Raw genomic sequence first — 24,296 nt, 5'->3', positions numbered from 1 at the left:
AGGGTGGTGGTTTTAATGTTATGGAAGATTGGTGTATATATAAACATTAAAAAAATAAGTGCAGTCCAAAACAGCTTCCTGCTGTCTGAGAGGATAGCAAATAAGTCTACTACTGTAACTCCTGTGTGTCAATCTAGGAATTTCTTTTATAGCATGAATCTACGTTTGGGTGTCCTTTCTGTTACCTCTGGGTGATGTCTTATGCAGGAGTCTATGAAGATCCAGCGTTCGAGGTATATTCAACCATGTGTAGTGGTTTCAGCCTCCCCTCCTTTTCATAAATACCAATAAATACTCTTGTAACCAATGCATGACCATTTCTACCATTCTCTTTAAAGCTGTGGTGTGAGGTAAGTCTACAACTTCAGTCGTTGAAGGGAAAAGAGAATGGACTGTACAAATAGTAATTTGACAGTATTTCTGGAGACCACTACAGCATCAATTCCTCATTCAGTTTTAATCTGACTTATTCCTGAGAACGGTAAATTTCTCAAGGATTTAGATTTCAATAAATTACCTAGCACTGAGGCTGTCAAGCCATTATTTTCATTTATAAAGTTATTGCAGCACCTTTAACCCTATATTTTTAATATTATCAGAACCTGTTGTGAGTAACCAGTTAATGGAATTCTTAGCCATAAATAACATTTTATCTGAGAAACAATCAGGGTTCAGAAAGAAATAGCACAATAATAGCACAATTGAAAGTAACAAATTACACAACTGACTGTTCAGATAAAGGACACCATTGTGCAATTCTTTTTAGCGATTTATCCAAGGGTTTTGATGCAGTGGATCATGCACATATGAATGCCAGTCTCATCACTGATGGATTATCTGAAGCTACTTTTCTCTGGTTTGAGAAGTATGCGGTAGAACATATGTGCAGGCTGAGGGTTTTATGCCTAAACCTCTGATGGTAGTAAAGGGGATGCTTCAAGGATCAGTTTGGACCCTCTTCTTCTTTTTCTATATATATGAAAACCATTTTTAAGGTTTTTTTTTTGTTTTGTTTGTTTGTTTGTTTGTTTTTTGATAATGTTCCAAGTGCGCCCTGTGCTGCTAGGTTAAGCTCTGCACCCTTGACCCTGAATTGGATTAAGCAGTTTAGAAGTTGAATGAATGGATGAATGAATGAACTGATGAGTGAATGAAGTGCAATTGTTCAGTACTGCACTGAATCTTACTTTTATTCAAAATCATGCTTTGTGTAATTTACATGACATATGAAACATTGCACAGATTTTATAGTTTAAAACCCATTTTAGACTTTTGTAAAACTAAAGGAATGCTGTGGAATTCAAGGAAAACTCAAGCTTTGAAGCTTCCAATACAGTAAAGATAACCTAGAGTCTTATATTTTGCAAGTTGTAAGAAATTTAGAAAGATTATATTACAGATACAAATCAATGTATCTATTTGAGGCCAAAAATAAACTAGTATCTGATACCTTTCCAGTTATAAACTACACATATGTTCTATAAATGCATATTCAGTTCATGCTTATCTGTCACTGTTTATCAGTGCTCTAAAATATAATACTAACTGTAAGATTGCTACCCACCACTATATTCTCTATGACAAAGTAACTCTGGCCTCTGTCCTGCAAGCAGACCTATCAGTTGGTACATTTTAATTTATACCTGTATTCTTTGTTTACTAACTTCATATATAGTGATCTTACTTGTCAGACAGACATGTATAATGATGAGCTATACTCTCAAAATATGTCTTTTCCCAAGAGTCCTGCAGAACATACACAGTTAGGAAAACAAGCTTTTAAGTTTTTTAAGTGCTGCCCCACTGGAATTTCAAAACCTCAAAATCTTGTTCCTCAAGATCATTGCATTTGTTTGAAAGAGATTTTTAATCCAAGTCAGGTGTTCTCTTCTGATTAAATGAAAGCAATACATATAAAAAAGGATCTTCCCAAGAGATTATCAGCACATATAGCACAGGTTTCTGAATTTGATATCTGGAGATATTTGAAAAGTATATGGTCCCTGGTGCATAATGTTCAAAATTCTTGTAAGGGTTTCCTATGATACAAATATGATATACACTGCATATTCAAAGTATTAGATATGCCAGATATTTCCTTGAAATGAACGGGCCAGATGAAAGCTATGACTCTCAAGTGATTTCCCCTGGACCCTTTCAGTAAAACGAAGAGACAGATAAAAGGTTGCATATAGATCTTTGTGGCTTGAAACAAGAGGCACAGACACTATGTGAAGAGGAAGGGACAAGGAATATTCTGGAAACTATTGAAAGAGGTACAACAGTAGATGTGAGATGCTGTTTTGAATGTGACAAGAAATGCAGCATTTTTTCCAACCCAGCAGTGTCCTCTATGTGTTAACCAAGATGTCCATCCAGTGGCAGGGCTTTGGACAATCAATCAATCAATCAGACTCCATTTGTGCAAATCAAGATAATTTACTGATAGTTCATAAAGTGAATAAAATGCTCATGCTTTGTACAATTGTGAGACCCAAAAACCAGAGTTTAGAAGTAAAAAGGCTGCAGCTTCCAGCAGCTGCAGAATGCAGGTTGTCTTTGTGGTGTACAGAGCAAGCCACAAGTCAGTCATGGTGTGTTAATGTCAAAGTTAGGAAGTTGTTTAATTGGATCACTTAAATTCATCAGTAGTGCCAAAGTCTTGAGGTGCCTCATGGTTTACACATTTGAGCAATGCGATACTATAACTTTAAGAGACCAATATGCTTCTCTCAACGAGGTTAACTAATGCATCTAGATAAATTAAGTGTTTAAAAGTTAGCAACTTAAGTGGCAGTCTCACACTGTCCACACTTGTTGCAACATATTTGCATATCTGCTCGTTCTAGCACCCCTGCTGAAGATCTGTCACCTTGTGGTTTATTGCAGTATCACAAGACACAGCAATAAGCTGCTCTTGTGTGCAGTCATAACCAGTTTCTGTTCATTACAGTGGCTTTTGCTAAATGAATGACCCAGACCAAGATGCACCATTGTTGACAGTTTATTCCCATAAATATTCATACACCAGCATCAAATGATCAATAAGCATATGCCATTATAGTCCAAACACACCAATCACACACATTTGACATTTTTACATAAAAAGGTCACATCACACTAGATCTAAAAATGTCATTTTAAATCACAGTGTTATCTATGCGCTTTAAAAAAAAAAAAAAAAAGGAAAAAAAAGAAAAAAAAAGGGGGGGGGGGGCGGCGGCACAGATAAGGGCTTTATCCAGCAAAGCTATGATCATGTTCTTCTGGTTAAAGCCAAAATGTCCTGCACACAAGTTGAACGTATTTACCAAATATTATACAAAACGTTAAGTCTAAACAAATATCCTTCAATGCATTATACATTGGAAACCTCCAGTTGATTCCTAACCAAGAACTGAAAAAACATTACCCTCTCATCCCCCCAGTCTTGAATTGTGCAATTTGAAGCTGGGAGAATAGAAAAATAAAATGTAGTTTCTAAGTTAAGAGCCATATGGGAACACAACCTTACAGCTTTAAAACATGTATGCTTATGCTACCAGATGCTTATTGCTGTACAGCGGGAACATTTCACCCCCCCCCCCCCTTTTTTTTTTTTTGCAAAACACTTAACAGAAGTTTGGGGGAGCACAGGCAAAACCAGCATTTGGAGAGAGTAGTCTTAAGGTTGGGCCTCTCCGTAGGTGCCAAATGTATGGCCTGGTTATTAGCAGGTTTCAGACCTTATATGAATTCACACTGGCAGTGATGACTGCAGCTCCTCTGTTATCAGATTAGGGATACAAAGTCCATTAGTCATCCTCCTCCTCGTCTTCATCATCATCTTCCTCGTCCTCGTCTTCGTCATCATCATCGTCGTCATCGTCCTTGGGTTTGGATTTGCCTGCAGACGCCCCGCCGCCAGTTTTGCCCTTACGCCTGTAGTCCGCCATGTCCTGAAAGAGGGAAGAATGTTCGGATCATTCCACGCCTCCAAAAGAGATGCCGATCGGCCACCTCGAGCCACAGGCGGGCAATGAAGCTTTAAACACTGGCATAGCAATAAAGAAAGTCTTGAACTAGTAAACAAAATGAGATCAATGAGACTACCCAGTCACCCTCACATAAGGATAAATGGACACTGGAAGCTGACCCTGGTGTGCTACAGAAAGAGAGAAGTACAAGTGACAGCAAACCTCACCTTCTGATACTTGTCCTTGAGTTTGGTAGCCTTTGAAAGGAAGGGCTGCTTCTCTGAATCGGAGAGATTGTTCCACATTTCGCCGAGCTTCTTGGCTACATCACCAATGCTCATGCTGGGGCTTTGGGACTTGATGCTTGGTCTGTGCTCAGCACAGAACAGGAAAAAACCCGACCTTCGAAGGTAAAGAGCTCAATTAAGCACTCTAATTCCACAAAATATTTAAAGTGTATGCATATTCAAAACTTTAATTATAAATCCTATATCCAAAAGGCTAGCTAGAAGAAACATACGGTGGCCTCCTAGGGGCATTGGGGTCCTTCTTCTTACGGCCCCTTTTGCCTGGGTTGTAGTTCATCATTTCTTGGTCATAGCGAGCCTTATCCTGCTTAGCCATTTCATCAAATTTAGTTTTCTCTTTTGGAGACATAACCTGCAATAAATAGCAGAGGGATTATAGATGAAAATGTTTACACACTTGAAGAATGCAGTTAGCACTTAGAACCTTGTTTAGAGGCAATACACTCACCTTCCATCTTTCTGAGCATTTCTTGGAGAACTCTGAAAAATTCACCGGGATACCAGGGTTCTTCTTGTTGTGCTCCTCACGGCAGGTCTTTACAAAGTAAGCATAAGCAGACATTTTGCCCTTCGGCTTTGCTGGGTCACCTTTTGCCATCTTGGAGGCTGGAGGACTTCCACTTGCAGCACTGAAATATCCCCACTCCTAAAAAGGTGTGTTCTTAAATATCAGTAGTACTCAAGGCAGAAATCACACCCCTTAGTGGCTGGAAATGACATAAAATGCATACATATTTATAATACATGTGTATAATTAATATATATATATATATATATATATATATATATATATATATATATATATATATATACACACACACACACACACACACACACACACAGTGTGTGTATGTATATACACACATACACAATATATATATAAAAATAGAATACATGTTTTATTTATGTATATGTATTATGTATGTATGTATATACACACACAAATAAAGTGTGTATATATACACACAAATAAAATGTGTATATATACACACAAATAAAATGTGTATATATACACACAAATAAAATGTGTATGTATATACACACACACACACACAATATATATAAATAGAATACATGTGTTTTATTTATTTATATGTATTATGTATATATGTGTGTATATACACACAAATAAAATGTGTATGTATATACACATACATACACACAATATATATATAAAAAAATATAATACATAGAATACATGCGTTTTATTTATTTATATGCATTATGTATGCATGTGTGATATATATATATATATATTATTACATACACACACAAATAAATAAATAAAACACACACACACAACGTAAGTCCTCAAAAAGGTAAAAGTTATCTGCAAAGCTAAAAGTGAGTGATTTAACAAACTAAAATGCCACGCGCCTGAAAACAGAATGACAGGGAGACACTACGGGAATTATTCATCTTCCATTTTGTGAAATGCAATGTCATGACAGAAACCGACATTTAAATTTAATGTACAGCTGTATATTTCTTATTTTCACAATATGCAGACCGTCAAAATAACGTACCAATACTTTTAACGCAACCCATGCCTTCTATACCAGCACCGACATGAGGTTACAACAGCCAGCCTTTGCCGTTCTTTTGAATAGGACTCCATTCATTAAAATGGCCTCTCCAGCGCGCTCGGAAGAAGGCTTAGGGAATGGCTAACAAAGCCTTTCACACCCTTTCGCATACACACGCATTGTATATGAAGGTCATCGGGTATTCTGCGTGCCAGGGTGATTTATTAAATGTTGGCTATTTCAGGATTCATTACATTAAGCGCGGTGTAAAAAGTACCTAGACTCAGTTTTCCCAAAGTTTCACCAGTACGGCCCCATGCAAGCCCATTTATAACAAAGGCAGAGTAAACCAGCCATGACTGGCATCGGCTGTCAATCGCGTTTTAATAGCGTGCTGCTCTTAAAGAGGAAATTAAGTAAAATATACAATACGATGGGGTGGTTTTGCTGCGTACAAGACATGGCTAGACAAAGAACTTTTTAAATTATTTTATAAAAATGTGTGGGGGCCATACTTTGCGTAGGGCAGATTTTACAGCGCCAGCCATTTTAAAAACACGGTCACTATACGACACGTCTTAGTTTAATCAAAAGAGAACATATGCCATTAAATAACACAACACACAGTATAAAGGTATACAAGCGGTGCATTCAAATAAAATGTAATTTAACTGTGTAAATATAGAAATATAAAGCATACATTCGACACAACATTTAAAGACGAAATAAACTATTAAACACCGAACACAATGCAGAAATACAACACTGAGGTTGAAATAAGTAGCTTTAAGTAGTGTTTTGCGTCGCTACCCACCGATATTGTTTGCCCAAGCGTATCTTCTCGGTAGTCGCACTATGGCTTCACGCTTCCTCTCAATAGAAGACTACACAGCCTCGCGCTAGCTCACTACGAGACCGGCCTGATTGGTCAGTCCCAGTACACGTTTAAAACAACCTCCACAACTAAGGATTGGATACAGGAACATACATGTTCATGGTTATCCTAATACTATTGGTCAAGAACAAAAAAGCCACAACCCATCATTTAAATACGACGCGGGAACGTCTGTCAGAACATTGGTAAACATAAGTTTAAAGGTCTGTGAGAGTCTACGCTTAACAAAGCACTAGGGGCGGCGACATATTCACTTAACTGAATGAATCAATACAAACTGCTACATACGGTACAAGTAATGATGTTAAACGCTGAGAGATGGTAACGATCTATGATGATTTATGATGGTTTCTTTGGCATTGACTTATTGAAATTGGATGTAAGCACTTAAACAGCTACAATTTTTTATTTCAAAGAAACGTTTATGCAAATATTTCTGTCAATTTTTAAGATACTGGCATACTATGATCATACATATAGTAAATACGTTTAACACATTTTAATTATTGGTTTAAACAACTGATTCAGTTGATCATTATTATCTTTGCTTTTACCAAAGAATGATTATGTTGATAGAAACCATATTTCCTTAAATCAAGACAATGAAAGGAAAATTACAAAGCAATTAATTAAGAGTTGTTTTACAACCAATGGTGCTGGAAAAACACTGCTAAACTGCTAAAGTAAACAAATATTTAAAATATACAAACCTTTATATAATTTAAAGCCTAGGCTAAATGAAAGAAAAAAAATATGTATGGCATATTACAGCTTTTCATATTACAGGTTTTCAAAAGGCACATATGCAAATAATTTTATCCCAGTTGTCAAACTGCACTGTAATTTAAACATTACGTAATCGCTATATATTTTTTTACATATAAAATGGAATAAACTAAACCGTCGAGAAGTCCCAATATTCATAAATCTTACAAAATATAACTTCAATTTTATATATATATATATATATATAAAGAAGCTTATAACACTAGTCCACAGTCCCCTCTTCAGAATCCTATAACCAGTGCAGAGCGTTAGAGCGTAGAGAGTGTTGCTTTACACTTCAGATCACGTTATTGATAATCCAACATGATATTGATCATCCATCACTTTATCATATAGTTTTGCGAACAGCAGGAACGCCCGTGTGGCGCACTCCTATTTCAAACGACACGCAGTCAATCGCTGGCCTCGTTTACGCAGCGGACAACCTTTGCAGTAAAAACGTCGATTTTGTCTTCAGGTCTAAAAAAAACAAAGCAAAACAAACCTATAAATAAGAATTTGAATTTTAAAGTGTATGTACACCGTGTAATAATTTCTGAAATACACCAAGTGGAATTTTCCATTAAAACAGCAACACATATGGAATGGTTTTGAAGATTTGACGCTTATGAATTTCCTAGTTTCTGAACACAGTGTTAGTTTCAGTGTAATGGTTGAGGCAACATTGTTGTTATTACTATTGTCCCTATCATTATGAAAAGCACTAAAGTGCTATATAATTTAAAACTGTCTGTGTACTTTTAACGTGACGAACTTTCAAACCAGCCTCCATTTCACTGCCACTAGGTGTCGCTTTTAACCACATTATAATGACTCAAGGAAGTGTAACTACAGTAAATGTGTTTACCTAAAAGTTTAGTAAACATGTGCGTGAGTGTGAAATCCATTAAACAGTTTTACTGGCTTGTTTCACTAATGTTCTTGGTGGAAGACTATCATACAGTGGTATGCATAGCAGTTCCCCCGAGATCTGAGGATGAGGAGAGTGTGTGAGATGAAGAGGCTTCTCGTTGTAGCTCTTCCACTCTTCGCTGCAACTCTGCCCTCATAACTAACAGTTCCTTCAGGTTCTGGTGAACCGGCACCTGGAGGGAACAAGAGGCAAACAGACATTTAAAAAAGAGAAAGATGCATACACACACCTTCACACACACACACACACACACACACACACACACACACACATACACACGTGCACACCCACACATACACATACACACGTGCACACACATACACATGTGCACACACACACACACACACACACACCCACACCCACGCACACATACACACACACACCCATGCACGCACACATGCACACATTCACGCACATACCCACACATACATAAGCATGCACACTCACACATGCACACCCACACATACACGCACACATACACACCCACACACACACCCACACATACACACACACACATGCACACATTCACGCACATACCCACACATACACGCACACCCACACAAACACATGCACCCACACCCACATGCACATGCACACACCCACACATACACACACAAACGCACGCACGCACCCACACCCACATGCACACACACGCACACCCATACATGCATATACACACACCTACGCACGCACCCACACATACACATACCCACATGCATGCGCACATACACATACACACATACACACGCGCGCACGCACACACACACACACACACACACACACACACACACACACACACGTGTGTGTATACATATATACACATACACACACACACACACACATTATATATATATATAATGTGTGTGTGTGTGTGTGTGTGTGTTTAATTACCATCATGGCTTATAGCAAGTGGAAGCACTTTGCTTGCTCAGCTGCAAAGCAAATAAGGATCTGGCCAGAGGGAGCAGTCTCAGCACTACAGGACTGTTTTGAATGCACTGACTGGAATGTGTTCAAAGAGGCTTCCAATGTCAATCAGCACATCCTTTTAGTGGAGTATGCCGAGTCTGTGATGGGATTCATATCCAAGTGTGTGGAAGACGTGACCATTATGAAAAATATCACATGTGCCAACCAAAAACCCTGGCTCATCAGAGAGGTGCATACGCTTCTAAGAACGTGTAATGCTGCATTCAAGTTTTGGGACAAAGATGCTCTAAGATCTGCTAGAGCCAACTTGAACCAGGGCGTGAGAGCAGCAAAGCGTGCGTATGGACAGAAAATCCAAAGTCACTTCACTGACTCAAAAAAGTCCAGGCGCTTGTGGCAAGGCATCCAATTGATCACGGACAACAAACCATGCCCAGTGATGATGACACTGACTTCCTCAACATATTCAGCACCTACTTCAGCTGGTTTGAGGAGGCAAACACTACCACAATAACAAAAGCAACCTTCAGGAAGGATGATGAAGTACTCGGTCTTGACTCAGCTGATGTCCGGAGGACCCTACGCAGGGTCAACCCTAGGAAAGCTGCAGGTCCTGACAACATACCAGGGAATGTGTTCAAGGAGTGTGCTGACCAACTGGCGTACGTCCTCACAGACATCTATAACACCTCACTGAGCCAAGCCATTGTTCCTCAGTGCTTCAAGGCAACTACTGCTGTACCACTGCCCAAGAAGTCACCAGCATTAACATTCAAGGACTACCGCCCCGTAGCACTCACTCCTATCATGATGAAGTGCTTCGAAAGACTGGCAAAAGACCACATAATGTCAAGACTTCTTGCAACGCTTGACCCACTCCAGTTTGCATACCGCCCTAACCACTCCACTGATGATGCCATATCAGCAGCGCTTCACTGAAACCTGACCCATCTGGTGAATAAGAACAGTTATGTGCGGATGCTTTTCATTGACTTCAGCTCCGCCTTCAACACAGTCATACACTTGGTAAAGCAACTCTGCCCATTAGGCATTGACACCCCATTGTGCAACTGGTTATTGGACCTCCTCTCAGACAGACCACAGACAGTACGAGTTGGAGTAAACACCTCTGAAACCATCATCATGAACACAGGAGTTCCCCAGGAATGTGTGCTAAGCCCTCTGTTGTTCACCCTGATGACTCATGACTGTTGTGCCAAGTACAACTCGAATCATCATCAAGTTTGCAGATGATACCACGGTAGTGGGCCTCATCAGCAACGACGATGACTTGGCATACAAAGAGGAAGTGAACCAACTCGTCGTCTGGTGTGACAATAACAACCTGTCACTGAAAGTCAACAAGACAAAGGAAATTATTGTCAACTTCAGGAGGAAGCACACGGTACATACACCACTCGCAATCCATGGTACTGCCGTAGCTTTAGTGAGAAGCATCAAGTTTCTAGGGGTGCACATAACAGATGATCTGACATGGACTATACACACCACTTCCCTCATCAAAAAGGCACAGCAGCGCCTTCACTTCCTGCGAAGGAAGAGAAGAGCAAACCTTCCCTCTCCTATCCTCACGATGTTCTGTAGAGGCACCATAGGGAGCGTTCTGACCCGCAGCCTCCCAGTCTGGTATGGCAGCTGCACCGTCTCAGACCAGAAATCTCTCCAGAGAGTGGTGAGGACAACAGAGAAAATCATCAGAACCTCACTTCCATCCGTACATGGTCTATACCTGTCATGCTGCCTCAGCAGAGCCTCCAAGATGGTCAAGGATCCCGCCCATCCTGACCATGGCCTGTTCAGCCTTCTGCCCTCTGGTAAACATTACCACTGCATGCGGTGCCAGACTTAACAAGAGCTTCTTCTCACAGGCCATTAGACTACTCAACCCCCTTTAACAATACACACCACATTTGTTTTATTTTACTTTATACCTAGAAATATAGAACTATTTTGATCACTATTTATAACCCACACCTCCATCTTCATATATAGCTGCTTTGTGCAATAATTTTAATGTTCTCTCTGTGAGCACCTTATCAACATTTTCCAGTGCTAAGCTTACAATACCGGTTACACTGTGCAATAATCACTGGATCAGTGTCAATAGTTTCTATATACAATGTGCAGTATTTTAATCCTATGTGCAATATATATATATATATATATATATATATATATATATATATATATATATATATATATATATATATACACACACACACACACACACACACACACACACACACACACACATATATATACTTGAACTATATATATTTTTTATATATTTGTGTATTTATACTATGTCTTGTCTATGCTGACTAATGTCTTGTCTTGTGCACTTAACTTTATGTATACTGTATATTTGCACATCGGAGTTTGGAGAAACGCAATCTCGTTCAGCTGTGCACTACTTTGTTCAGCTGTGCACTACTAAATTGTAAAATTGTTTCTGAAGCTCTAGGAGGTGAAACCAGTTTATTTTAAAAGAAAAGCGGATGTTTTAAATCATAACATTCATTCCAATAGAGAGAAAGAGAATACTCAGTTTACTTTAACCTTGAACTAAGGAAAGTGTTTCATACTCTTCACACAGGACCCTTTTTTTATGCAAAACGCATCGTAAACAGATAAATTTAGATAGTATTGTGCAAAGAAATTTTAGTCTCCAGTTTTTACTGTCTGATGAGGCGGCCATGCTGTACAAACCTGGGGCCTCATGCGGGGGTTCCAGCGCGCGTAGTAGCTCACCCAGAGCTCCAGACACCTGAGGCTGGCCACTGGGTACAGGACGTAGTGCTCGTAATTCACGTAGAGCGGGTTGATGAAGTCCTCTGCCTGACTGTTTATGTATGACCACAGCGACACTGTCTTGCTGTATACCTCCTGAAGAGACGTACAAAATGGGTTTCTTTGCTTAACGAGTAGTGAGTAGGGACTTTGTAAGTGTAAGCTATGTAAATGAACACTGACACACATCAGGGTATTGCTGTTGTGGAAGGGAGGTCGTACGTTAACAATATAAAGGGAGCTTTCACATACATGCATATACACAGCGTATGTGCCTCCTGAAGTTTTCAAGTCCCTGTTTCTCTCTAAACAGTAGACAAGAAGTGAAAACAAATCCAGGCCCTAATGAACACTTAGTCTTTGGCCAAAAGGGATTTCAGTGGAAGCTCCCTACAGATAGTGAGATTAAATACAACAGTCAACTAAATCCAGGAAATCGTCCAGGCAAAACTATCACCAAATGTTTCCAAACTGCTGTCACTCAGCGAGTGAAAATAACAGGTGTTGGAAAGAACGGTCGATTTCTGTCCTGGATAAATCAGCAAAACAGCACTGGAGCTCAGCGAGGTTACAGAGAACCAGACCTGAGCCCCAGTGAGCGCACTGGGGTCTCTCCCAGCCAGTGGGGGACCAGCCAACTATACGCTCATGCTCCACTGGCCTTGGAAGGCCATAGCAGGACTAGAAACTGCACCCAGTAACCAGTGGAGAAGTTCAGCTGCATTTGCAGAAGCTCTGCCACAGCTGGCTGAGAATTAACAACCTGATGTTGGGTTTTTTTTGCAGCCACTGTCAGAGTTTTGTGTGGTAGGATTAGTTTGCATTAGGTATCCACTGAGTCTTCTTTCAGCTACTTCATTTGACAAGTTAAACTATATTAGAAAATGGCTAAAAAAGTCCCCCGATTCAGCTGTTTACATAATGAAAGATTTTGGGTCCAGTGCTTGGAAATTCCTAGGGGAATGTGCCTTCCATTAGGGTTCCACAAGCTTGTGTGCTGGCATTGCTATTGTGGCTCACAAATCGGTCACGGTGGTTTTTCACAGAATGCATGCGTAAGTGCCCTGTATTACACTCCTGGTCAGACTGCACAACCCTTTTGTTTTATCCAGCAAGTGTTTGCACGAGCGCTGCCTTACCTTTGAGACACGCTCCTGCTCGCTGTTGTAGAGGAACGTCCCGAACAGGCAGCTGTAAAGATGGTCCAGCACCATAATGAGAAACAGCTCATTGAACTCAAACGCTGAGGGAAACTGTGAAGTGAGAACACGGTGAGCCGACCTCATCTGCAGAGGTTCACGTATCATTCCAGCACACCAGAGTGAAAAGGAAATTTAATGTTAAATGCTAATGATTAGTTGACATTAGCAGAGGCCTGTTCACCCTCTATGGGAGGCAACGGGACTCACCTGTCTGCTCATTTGCCAAACACAGTCTATGAACTGCACAAACAGAGGTGAGCGCTCAGAGTTAGCGTGGTTCTCATCGCCGTGTCCCACACGCTGGGGGGGGGGGGTGTTTCCACACAGAATTAGAGTAATTATGGGTAAAGAGTATCAAGCATCAAAAATCACAGTAGTATGTTTTATGCTAAAATGTCTGATAAAGCTAGATGCTCATGCTCCTTTCATTAGTTTATAACATAATATGTAAATGTATGTAGTTCATAAATCACACATCAGGAAATCCTGCACAACTCCAGTCAATTACTTTTTCATATTTAGGAATACTTAGCCAGAATAAGCTCCTAATGTCGCCACCAACAATCTACGATGTGTTGCAGCAAGGAGTTATTTACCCAGCACTAACTGCCATCACCCCTCATGTTGAATACTATTAGTGCCATCACACCTGTCAGAGTCTCTTTTCGGTTGTGTGCCGGGGAGGGGGGGGCAGAACGGGGGTGGGTGGGTGTTGGCGGGCGTTCTCACCGAGGCGAAGCGATGGCCGAAACTGAGCCACTCCTTCTCCAGCAGCATCTGGAACCCCCTGAGCGAGCGGTAGTGCGCATCCAGCATCAGCATGGCCAGCGAGGTGAGCTGAGCCGTGCGGTCCCAGCCATCACTGCAGTGCACCACCACCGAGCTCTTCCCAGCCTCCACCCGGTCGGCGATCCGCACTGCACCGGCCAGCAGCAGCTGCGGAATGCAGGACATTTAGCGGGTCAGTTCACTCATAAAGCCCGAGACGCTCCGGCAGAATCGTAACACACAGTGTAGGCCGGCACGCCCAACACTGCATATTAGGATCGGACAGCTGAAGATGGTGCAGAAAGCAGGATCCGTTTGGGTGCACTGGCCTTCAAGCGTGTGCCAAGGGTGGTGAACAGGCTTACTCCTTACCCTGATGTATTCGAGCCAGTGTGTAGCATCCACAGCAGACAGCCAGTGCTGCTCATCGATGGTCGGGTAGACCACCTCCTTCAGCTTGCGCAGGGACTCCCTCATCACGTGGATATTGGGAATCTCCAGAAAGTTCAGCTCAGCGTTAGGGTAGAAATTCTCGTTCTCATAGCCTCCGTCTTTGGCCTGCAGGAAACAAGAAACTGGATGTAAGTGTTCTACAGCATTAAGCAGCAGTAATAATGGTCGAGATCTCATTTATGCTTTCATTTTGGCACAAATTCCAACCTGCCTCAAATGATGTTCATATATGATATTTTGTATCTTGACACAAATACTGAGGTTATAATATGAGCTTTTGATGTGTGGAAAACAATGTGCCAAGTCATTGTCCTGATTTCAGAAAGCAGGTTCAACAAACTCTGAGTCTAAGCCTGAACTCTGAGTTGAATAACTCTGAGGTGTCAAACCTCAGAGTTTGGCCTTAGAACAGGTGATTAGTTCAATAAAGTGCATGCATAATGGGATAAAAAGCCCTCAGCAATGGAACACAGGTAACATGATTCACCATGGCAACAGGACAAAAAACGCTCAATCTTCTTTTTTGGAGTTAGAAATATTAATGACTGCTTATGGAAAATATGAGCATATATTTAAACAGACAGCAAAAGAATGTGTGTATGTATGTATGTATATATACATATACACACACACACACACATACACACACACACACACACACACACACACATATATCTGTTTCCATTTCATTATCTTCTGAGGGTCATTATCACCCTAATGAAAATATGAAGATATGTGCCATGAATTAATGCCCCCAGACGCAGACGTAATGTAATATGTAATGTAGATGTAATGTAATATGTAATGTAGATGCTGTGTGTGTGTTTGTGGGTGTGTGTGTGTGCATGCAGGTGTAACCCAAGAGGCGCAAAACAGACTTGACAGAAACTGAAAATGTAATATTAAAATACAGTTCAAACAGGTAATGTGTAACTACTTAGTGAAGGTTTATAAGCACAAAACAGTATTTTTTCAGATTTCCCAATACTGCCAGTATTTAATAATGTCTATTTTAAACCAACATCTAAAGGCATTAATACATACAAGTTTCCAAATTTGTGCATACTGGACCTTCATCCAGTAAGCTAATAAACTTTATAGCCACTAGTCCTCTGTTATAGCCAGCAGACCACTGTTATAGCCAGCAGACCACTGATATTGCCAGTAGAAATCTGTTATAGCCAACGGAGAAAAGGCAGAGGTCCGATAAAAAAAAGGTGTGGGAGCACTACCACCACTCAAAGAGGCTCAGTTGAAACATTTGCGACCTGTTGCTCAAAGCATGTCTGGAGGAAGGTCTTTTGACCTCAGCACACAAGGGCCTACATAAGAGGTTGGTTTTTGTAATCAATCACACATGTACATTCAACCTTTTGCCAGTGTTAGTTCAGGGACACTCAACGACATATCTTAGATGCAACTTTACAAACCGATTTTCTTGTAGTGGTACCATTCTTTGTGATTGACTGCTGCTACTTTTCAGTTTCTAGTTTCAGGTTCTGGTGGAGCCTTCTGCCAGAACAGGCCTCCAAGCAGTTGTAAGTATTAACATTCCACAGATTTTTAAATAATGGGTTAGAGTAGATCTCAAATTGTTAATTTTTGAGCACACTGGTCATCTCTACCCTGGCTCCTGTACTGTAGTGAGCCCATTCTTCCAATTCAAGGCTTTATTTCACAACATACTTGTATACAATATACTTTCTCCAATATGGTTAATAATAGTTAGAATAATAATAATAATAATAATAATAATAATAATAATAATAATAATAAAGTATTTGATAACCTAATAATAATTGGCTATGTGAGCCTACACTGTAGACTACAACAAATTTACACAAGGCATGTCACATCATGTCACTGTCTTGTAATCAAATGTTTCCTCCCATGTGATCAAGACAAATGGGTTTCCTTCTTGGAGATAGAGGGAACCCCTACCTGCCGTTTCCTCTGACACCACATACTGATCCTGATCCAGTTTCATGCCCACTGCAGGACCAGAGCCAGAATCAAGATAGAAACATAAGCTAGGCTGGGTTTCACTACCTGAGTGGACTCAGCATCACCCATGAGAGTCTTTATTGTGGCTTGTTCGGTACTACTGAAACCCTGCCACATCACACAGTTACCCAGAGGAAAAACCACAACCATGGCAGAGATGGCGAAGTCCTTAAGAGACACCACCGGCATAAAATTACTTCTCACTAAATGCTCAAACCCATCACCATCTCTCTGCATGAATACGTCAAATAGGCAGTAAAGGTTTTTGTGGTTTGAAAGTAAAAAAAAAAAAGAAGTTTCCAATTTGCTTCATGTCATGCAAGTATTTAAGGTCCCTACTAATTTATAAAAGAACTGTAAAAATCACCCATAACTCTGACTGTGGAATTATGAAAACAATTTGTGGCCCCTTTCTTACACAGTAACAGCTTTCATATTTACTGCCTTTCATGCACTTACAACATTGGACACATATAGATCTTATGCTGTGCAAAGGTTTTTGTTCTGAAATACCATTTATGTTAAGGAACCATTATAATTTTATTAGGAAATGTACATACTACCACAGTTATTTTTATGTATTGTACGTGGTATGAGATTTATTTTTTTAAGGTTAGTCTAGACAAAGAGGTTTATTTGGTTTGTCTGATTTTGGATTAATGTGGTTTATCTGGGATTTGCTTGTCTAGACTGATATTATGTAAAGTTCCTTTACACGCAGCTAGGAAAAGGTAAGAAAGATACCTAGCTCAGCTTGAAGTTCTAAAGTTCTGCATCTTATGTTGTTAAGACTTTATTTTGTTTTGTTTTCTGCCTGTGACGCTACTATTGGATTGTGTTCTGACTGCTATTGCGTGTTCATGGATCCTGCAAACCTGCTTGACTCTTCATCATCATGTGTCCTTCATTTCAAGACTGAGAACATTTAATTTCATACAGCTAGAGAAAATGTCACAGACAGATTAACTTTGACTGTGGGTCATCACACAAACTAAATGCTATACTCCAGCTTCCTTGAGTTTAAGTAGTACCAAAAAATAGATTACTAGTTCATAAACATAACTTCTCTGAGACACTTGACTTACCAAAAGTAAATCAAATGCCAAGATGAAAGGAAAAAATGACTTTTCTTACTTTGTTGGTGTCGGCCACACTGCTTTGCCGTGCATCAAAGATGCAGAGCTTGTGAGACTGGGCGCTGGCATCCAGGATGGTCTGGAGGTAACGCTCGTCCTCTCTGCAGCGGTGGTCGGAGGGGCCGACCTGAGGCTGTCCGCAGCGCACTATAGCCGCCTGACTCTCAGGATGAATCCATGACAGCACCTGAGTCAGTGAAGGCATGTTAGCCGACAGTGGGGAAACACTGACCGCCATTACCATTGTTCTGCCTGATTTCAGAAAGGCGTGAGGACAGTATTATTTAACAACTCAGCTAAAATATTATTATGAATGTTGTTTGTTGTTACACAGTCATAACTACAAACAATAACACTAACAATAGCAAAGTAATGTGTTTTGCAGAGAGAGATTTTGGAGGTTAGGGAAAATATGGATACTTGGAAAAATGTACTATTGTTTATTGCAAGATGTTTATTGCTTAGCAAACCAAGCAGAGACCGCGGTGACTCGGTGGGAAAGTGCAGACTGATGTCTGGGTTCTCACGGGGAAGCGGCGTTTGGCCCTGAAGGCAGCCACCCTCCGGAGCTCGTCCTCGCCGATGTTCGCCGGCACCACCAGCACGGCTGGGTACGTGTCGCACACATCATAACTGCTGTTGATCTTACTGATGAGCCAGCTCTCATTGGGCAGGCCCTGTGTGAACCACACACGCACGCACACACACGCACATAATCCAGGAGTCTTTACTACTACTCTGAACTGTACAAGCACACTTCACTTAGCTCACACTTCAGTAGGATGTGTGTCTAAACAGACTCGTTTGGAAGGATCTCATTTTCTAAAAAAATAACGTTTTACAACCAAGTTTTCAAACATGAAACTATTCACAATCAAAGGAAATCACATGCATGCATGAACCAAAGTAAACCAGTGTAAAATATCATTATAAGCAGTAGTAAATATACATATGTATGACTTGCATGTTTCTTTTTTATCTCTAGGTCTAGTCTTTCATACACTGGGCCCCTCCACATGTTCAGAGTTGTTTTCAGACAGGAAACAGTGCAAATAAATCCATCACAATATTAATGCATCTTTTTCGGTTGTTGTTAAGTTGTGAAAGGCTTTGCGAAAGCTTATCACCTGTCTCTTGTATTCACTTATAGGATCATAGACCTTCCAGCCATCTTTTGGGAACTTCTCCTGGTACTTGTAGGCAAAGAGAGGCTGCAGGCCAATCCCAAACGAGTCAGAATTAGGAAGGCAATTCACATACTGTGCACCCTATTAACTGCATGACACTGCACTGACATAAGACTGGAACAGCAGGTAAAGTTGTTTCAAAGCCAACAAGCAATACAACCAAGAAAAAAATGTAAGCAAGGTAGCTTATTTGTGAACCGCATATGTTTGAAGAAATAGACAAGTTTAGCATTTTATGCAGGATATTCAAATCAACTGTATGGGTGTAAATTCAGTCTTAAGTGTTGAAAAATGTGTAAAGTTAACATTTATTTAAATTGTTCTGAACTTCCTGTTTGGTTACTGAAAGACGCTCTTTTTAAAGTAACAGTATATTATGCTCTACGGTTTAGTCTCTTTAAAGCAGGACCACAGGTTCATGGCAGTTGCGTTTGGTCGTACCAAGTCGTGAGAGAGGGGGAAGGCATACTTGGACAACATCTCAAGGATCTCCAGCTTGCTCTGTTCCTGCTTTTTATAGGCAAACCTTGGGTTTCTCAAGTCCTTGAAGTGGAAGAGACCACTAAATTTAGAGGGTTTGAATGACGCACTTTAACTTAAACTATTATAATGAGATATTTATGAGAAAGAGAGACAGAGTGAGTGAGTTAGTTAATTAGTTAGACAGACAGACAGAGAGAGAGAGATAGATAGGAGACCTCCCCTTACTTTGCAGACTATCTCTAGGCCTCGTGTGTTTTCTCCATGACTTTGCACCACGATAGTCTCCAACCTGCTGATAGCTCCCAGGTTCACATCCAAAACAAACGGAGGATCCTACCGGAACCACCCGAACAGCAGGTTGACCACACCATGTTAAAACCATGTCCTCTACATTCCACTTATCAGTACTCGGCCCAGGAGACCACTCCCACAGGTGCTATGTACGAACAGGAAGATGGAACGTTCCGGCCTACCCGAGCGAGGCTCTTGAAGTAAAGCTTGTAGTCAGTGATGGTCAGGGTGCCACTCACAGCTCCAGAGAAAGGACATATGTACATGACATCTTTGGCTATGGAGAGAAAGGCAGGCCTCGATTATACAAACAAGGCTGGACAAACCATTATCCTTATTCTATCTGTGCCAGTATGTACAACAATATTTTAACTGGGATGGGATCTAATAATAGTTTGTTTGATCTAAAACTAGAAACTTGGCAGTCATGAAATTATGCTGTTTCAAGTGGTTTAATAAATCTCTGATGTGGCGCTTAGTAGGCTTAGTAGGTCCATGTGTTTTTACAGGAAATGCACCACATTTTTTACTTTAGCCGTGCATTCGAACAAATCAGAACTGTTAACAACATGGCTCAACCACACATTTGAGTCAAAATGAAAAGAAACTGAAAAGAGTGGAAAAAATATTCACATGCAAGTGGCAGACTGGTCATGAAACAAATCCACACAGAGTGAATCTGGTTTGAGAAATGTTGTACTAAGGTATTTTTACAAGGCTGACATAGAAGTGATTGGACATGTAACAGAACGACAGGGGCCGGGGTGAAGTCACAGATATAATTCTCTCACCTATGGCTTTGATGGTCTCGCCAGGTATGCGTGGAGCCTCCTCCAACTGTGCTAGCTTGTTACATTCCCTCAGTGCCTTGCACAGACAGACACATTGTTAAGCTCATCACAAACTCCCTATCGCTCTCTCTCTCTCACACACACACACACACACACACACACACATACACATACACATACACACACACACACACACACACACACACGTATACACACACATATACACACACACACACATTTAAATTTCAAAAGCAGCCACTGGTGCACAAGTCAGTTTGCTTTAGGTTTTCTTGGACAAGCTTTCAAGCTTTCTTGTTTTATGAGTTAAAAGACCAGACTTAAAACAACAGATGTTTAAAACAGGCAAGTCAGCACGTGTAAGAAAATAACAGCAGTTAGTCGACTATGGGTTGGGACAACGAGGAAGCATTCTCAAAGTAATTACAGTGACAGCACAACACACAAACACCCTGCATGAATCTAGAAACAGCTCCTAATAGACTCTTGAAGCTTGCAAAAATATGAATGGCTGGCGAAATTACTGGCTGCATACTGGGTGCATGGCAGAAGGCTTTCTTTCCTTCTCGTCCGCTCCCATTACAGCCTGCGGACAATATCTTGCCCCGTGTCCTGGGCTCAAAAATAAATAGTGAAAACCACTGGCTGTAATTCTGCTGGTGATTTTGCAGGAGTCAGCAACAGAGTAAGCCATCATCCCAACTGTGACAGCTGCGAGCTAAAGGCTAGAAATCGGTGGCAGGAACATCTGCAAAGGACAGGCTCATATTTCTGGCCAGAATTTTGCTTCTCTGGACATAGTGAACGCGTGTTCATGGGAGACTGGTGCACGGTACAGCACGCTGATCCTGAGAGACTCGGAAGGCCACACCCTGGAGACTTGGCAGAGTGTCGGCAGATGAGCCAGGGGGAATGGAGGGATGGCTCCGCCCACGGTGAGGGAGCTGTGTAGAGGCATTGCTGGGCGAAGAAGACTGAGGAGAATGGAGCCTGTTGGCTCAGCGGGGCAGACCTGTGGGGCAGACCGGTGGAATGTGGAACGCGGCACGACACGTCATCTCAGCTCAGCACGCAATGCTGCCTTGAGGCTCTGATTATTATCGCTATGGTAACAGAGAGGTGCATGACAGATGGTAGACGATCTAGTTTTTTGTGTTTATGATAAATCCGTGGTCTTTCTGATTCTTAAAGGGATAATAAACTCCCTAAATGCTACACTGTAGACAATTAATGTTTTCATCAGTCATCCAACTGAATCTTTCCATCAGTTCTAATTCTTGTTTTTATGATTCTCTCTATGCCAAGCTGTCTTCTTGCCTGTTTGCCTTGTGTATCTGTTTAGCCTTCTGCCTGTCCCCTCATTCAGTTTATCCTGCAGTGTCAAAACCCCCTGAAGCTTGTCTTTCACTGTTGTACAGTAAACAACGTTCAAAGTGGTATTCAACCATACAACGAGCCATGGAGCACTCACAAAATAAAGTAGGCTTTAGTCATGTCTGTGAGGCATGGGGGAATACTTCAACAAACACACAGAAACTTGCCAAGGATGAGGCTGTGTGCTGAGGATCACTGTCCAAGAGAAATCCTTTAACGTCAACATCATAGTCCTAGGAAGTCATAGTCATAGGAAGAAGAGAGGTTGGGGCGGAAGGGAAGGGGGAGAGAGGGAGTTACAGAAACCAGGCTGGTGACCTTACAGCAGTGGCCGCCCTGACACCATCCCAAGGACAGTGCGGGCCATTCAGGCGGGCGCACATGACTGTCGCATCACAGTGGAAGCACACAATGAGAAACCAGAAGTAAAATGGCAGACTTTCCAGTTGAATTCCTGCCCTTCTGGGGTCATATGTAATGCACCTGGGGTCATATGGAATGGAAATGTGGCATAGGAGACGCTGGTTTCTCTTACCAGACTTTACAGCAAAAATACTGCAGAGACGATTGTTCTTAAAGCAATCCCATTGCTCACATGCACGTCCAGACCACATGATTAAAGCACAAGTACCAAAGGCGTACATGGCAAGATTTAGATGTGAAGTGTGTTTAGCTTTTGGGGTTGGGGTGGAGGGTGTGTCTTGCAGAAAGATTATGTTTTTTTCAGTTATAACTATGACTCATATCATTTCTTTTAAAACCTAGCATTAAGAGTCCATAACATGTGCACATCAGAGCACAAAGAGCTAGCATCAAGGGACAAGTTGCATCATACTCTGCGGAACCTTCCAGATAAGCCCACGCACATCTGCTGGAGAGGTTCAGGATGGGACTAGGGGTCATAAATCTGCATTTTTGTGTGTGAGTGAATGAGTCCACATAAGAGGCACATGTTGTTTACACAAGAGCTTCAGGAGCCAGGAACCTGTCCTCTCTGGAGTAGCTGAACTATGCGGTCTCATGTATAAGAGTATAGAAATTCATTTCAAAGGAGGGTTAAGCAGTAGCCTAATGAGAAAGTGAAAACAGTTCTGATTCTACAATAAGGTTGTAGAAATGCCCTAGTTTCACTGCACTTCTCCTTGCTACAGACGTTACTAAGCGAATGTTACTTCTGTATTTCAGTAATGTTTTTGATACTTTTTGCAACGGCTCCCATAATTACTTATACTATGACCAATTGTCAAACACTGAAAGCGACAACCTGATATTGCAGTGCACTTTAAAGCTTTTGAAGCGTCCATAATGATTTTCCTAAGAAAACACACTGCTGGTAATGAACCCTCCCCGTTACCACAAAAACACACAAACACGCATACCTTGTAGTCTCGAGAGATGGATTCTGATACTATGGGTCCTGATATTTGACTTGAGATTGTAGCTGCAATTAACTGTTTGCACCATTCCACATGGGCACCTGTAGGACTGAAATAAAGAGAAACTTTCAAAAGACGCTGACACGCCAGTTCTGTATCATTACAATAACAAAAAAGAAACACATTGATTGTTTGACTTAAACTCATTTAAAATGAATCCACAAAAACACCCCAGAGCACTCGCATGTATCACACGTAGCGCAAACGTGGGGATATGCAAGACATCAGATACCAGGGGAAAGGACGCACGACACAAGAATGACTTAAAGACTATTTACTAGAAGAACATGATAGTTCTTCGCTGGCTTGATGGTGAAGTAAAATAAACACTCACCTGTCTAGCGTTTCCGTGCTCGACGGTCGAGACGCAGTAGTCCCCAGAGTCCGCGACAGTTTTCTGTTCGCATTCGTCTGACACGGAACGGTGTCTAAGTTGTGGAATCCAATATTCGAGTGTTTATCCATAGCCATCTCTCAGTGTTTGTTTTTTTCTTTCCCGATCAAAGGAATGTATTTTGCACTGTGTTGCGCTTTTACAGTCTCACTACTCTTTCGAACTAATGTACTTCAGATTCGGATGGTTCTCCTAACGTATCCAAAATCTGACACAGCCTTTCGCCGACGTCACCGTCTGAAGCACTGAAAACGCCATTACCCAAGATGCAACTTGAAGCACGACATGTAACTTTCAGGAATTCAAATTTTAGTGGCGGTGAGAATAAAATTGGTGGCTGGATGTTGTTATGTTGAAATATATAAATGTTCAGAATTCTGAATAGTAGGCTACCTAACAACAATGCAACTGGAGACAAAATAACCAGTGGCATACAGATTTAACTTCCACGCCTTTGTAGATAACGCTTAAAAGCAATTAAATGACTAAGCACAGATTTTAATTCATTTTCATTTCATGACAAAACCACTACATTAAATAACCACATTTGGAGCTTATAGAAAACCGGACTAGACATTAATCGCTTGTTTTTTTAATTTTAAGTTGTTTTTTTTCTCGTTCACTACTTAATTCT

General features: G+C 41.0%; 2 protein-coding genes across 11 annotated transcripts; both read right to left on the bottom strand.

The window, feature by feature from the left end:
- Nucleotides 1–2,988: 2,988 nt before the first annotated feature.
- On the bottom strand, nt 2,989–6,746 carry hmgb3b (high mobility group box 3b). Of its 2 annotated transcripts, none has more exons than XM_027030521.3 (5): nt 6,605–6,746; nt 4,713–4,971; nt 4,477–4,616; nt 4,184–4,358; nt 2,989–3,938 (listed from the first exon to the last, which is right to left on the bottom strand). In XM_027030521.3, exons 2-5 carry the CDS (start codon nt 4,860–4,862, stop codon nt 3,795–3,797), a joined length of 609 nt encoding a protein of 202 aa, XP_026886322.1. In that variant the 5' UTR covers nt 4,863–4,971; nt 6,605–6,746; the 3' UTR covers nt 2,989–3,794. The 2 variants fall into 2 exon arrangements, with proteins under 2 accessions (XP_026886322.1, XP_026886323.1); XM_027030522.3 differs by having other exon boundaries at nt 4,713–4,910; nt 6,605–6,731.
- Nucleotides 6,747–7,072: 326 nt separating this feature from the next.
- Nucleotides 7,073–23,905, bottom strand: mtmr1b (myotubularin related protein 1b). Of its 9 annotated transcripts, XM_081719111.1 has the most exons (17): nt 23,603–23,904; nt 23,212–23,317; nt 22,000–22,065; nt 20,441–20,516; nt 19,832–19,926; nt 19,584–19,691; nt 19,317–19,418; nt 18,816–18,899; nt 18,216–18,365; nt 17,687–17,875; nt 14,468–14,653; nt 14,057–14,263; nt 13,535–13,627; nt 13,265–13,378; nt 12,045–12,221; nt 8,319–8,556; nt 7,073–7,930 (listed from the first exon to the last, which is right to left on the bottom strand). In XM_081719111.1, exons 1-16 carry the CDS (start codon nt 23,737–23,739, stop codon nt 8,407–8,409), a joined length of 2,040 nt encoding a protein of 679 aa, XP_081575237.1. In that variant the 5' UTR covers nt 23,740–23,904; the 3' UTR covers nt 7,073–7,930; nt 8,319–8,406. The 9 variants fall into 9 exon arrangements, with proteins under 9 accessions (XP_081575237.1, XP_081575232.1, XP_081575229.1 ...); XM_081719106.1 differs by lacking the exon at nt 22,000–22,065 and having other exon boundaries at nt 13,265–13,316; nt 23,603–23,905; XM_081719103.1 differs by lacking the exon at nt 22,000–22,065.
- Between the last annotated feature and the right edge of the window lie 391 nt (nt 23,906–24,296).

Source organism: Electrophorus electricus, chromosome 8 (assembly GCF_041902795.1).
Source record: "Electrophorus electricus isolate QZ-2024a chromosome 8, ASM4190279v1, whole genome shotgun sequence".
NCBI classification, from domain to species: Eukaryota; Metazoa; Chordata; class Actinopteri; order Gymnotiformes; family Gymnotidae; genus Electrophorus; species Electrophorus electricus.
This window is presented reverse-complemented; position numbering and strand designations above follow the sequence as displayed.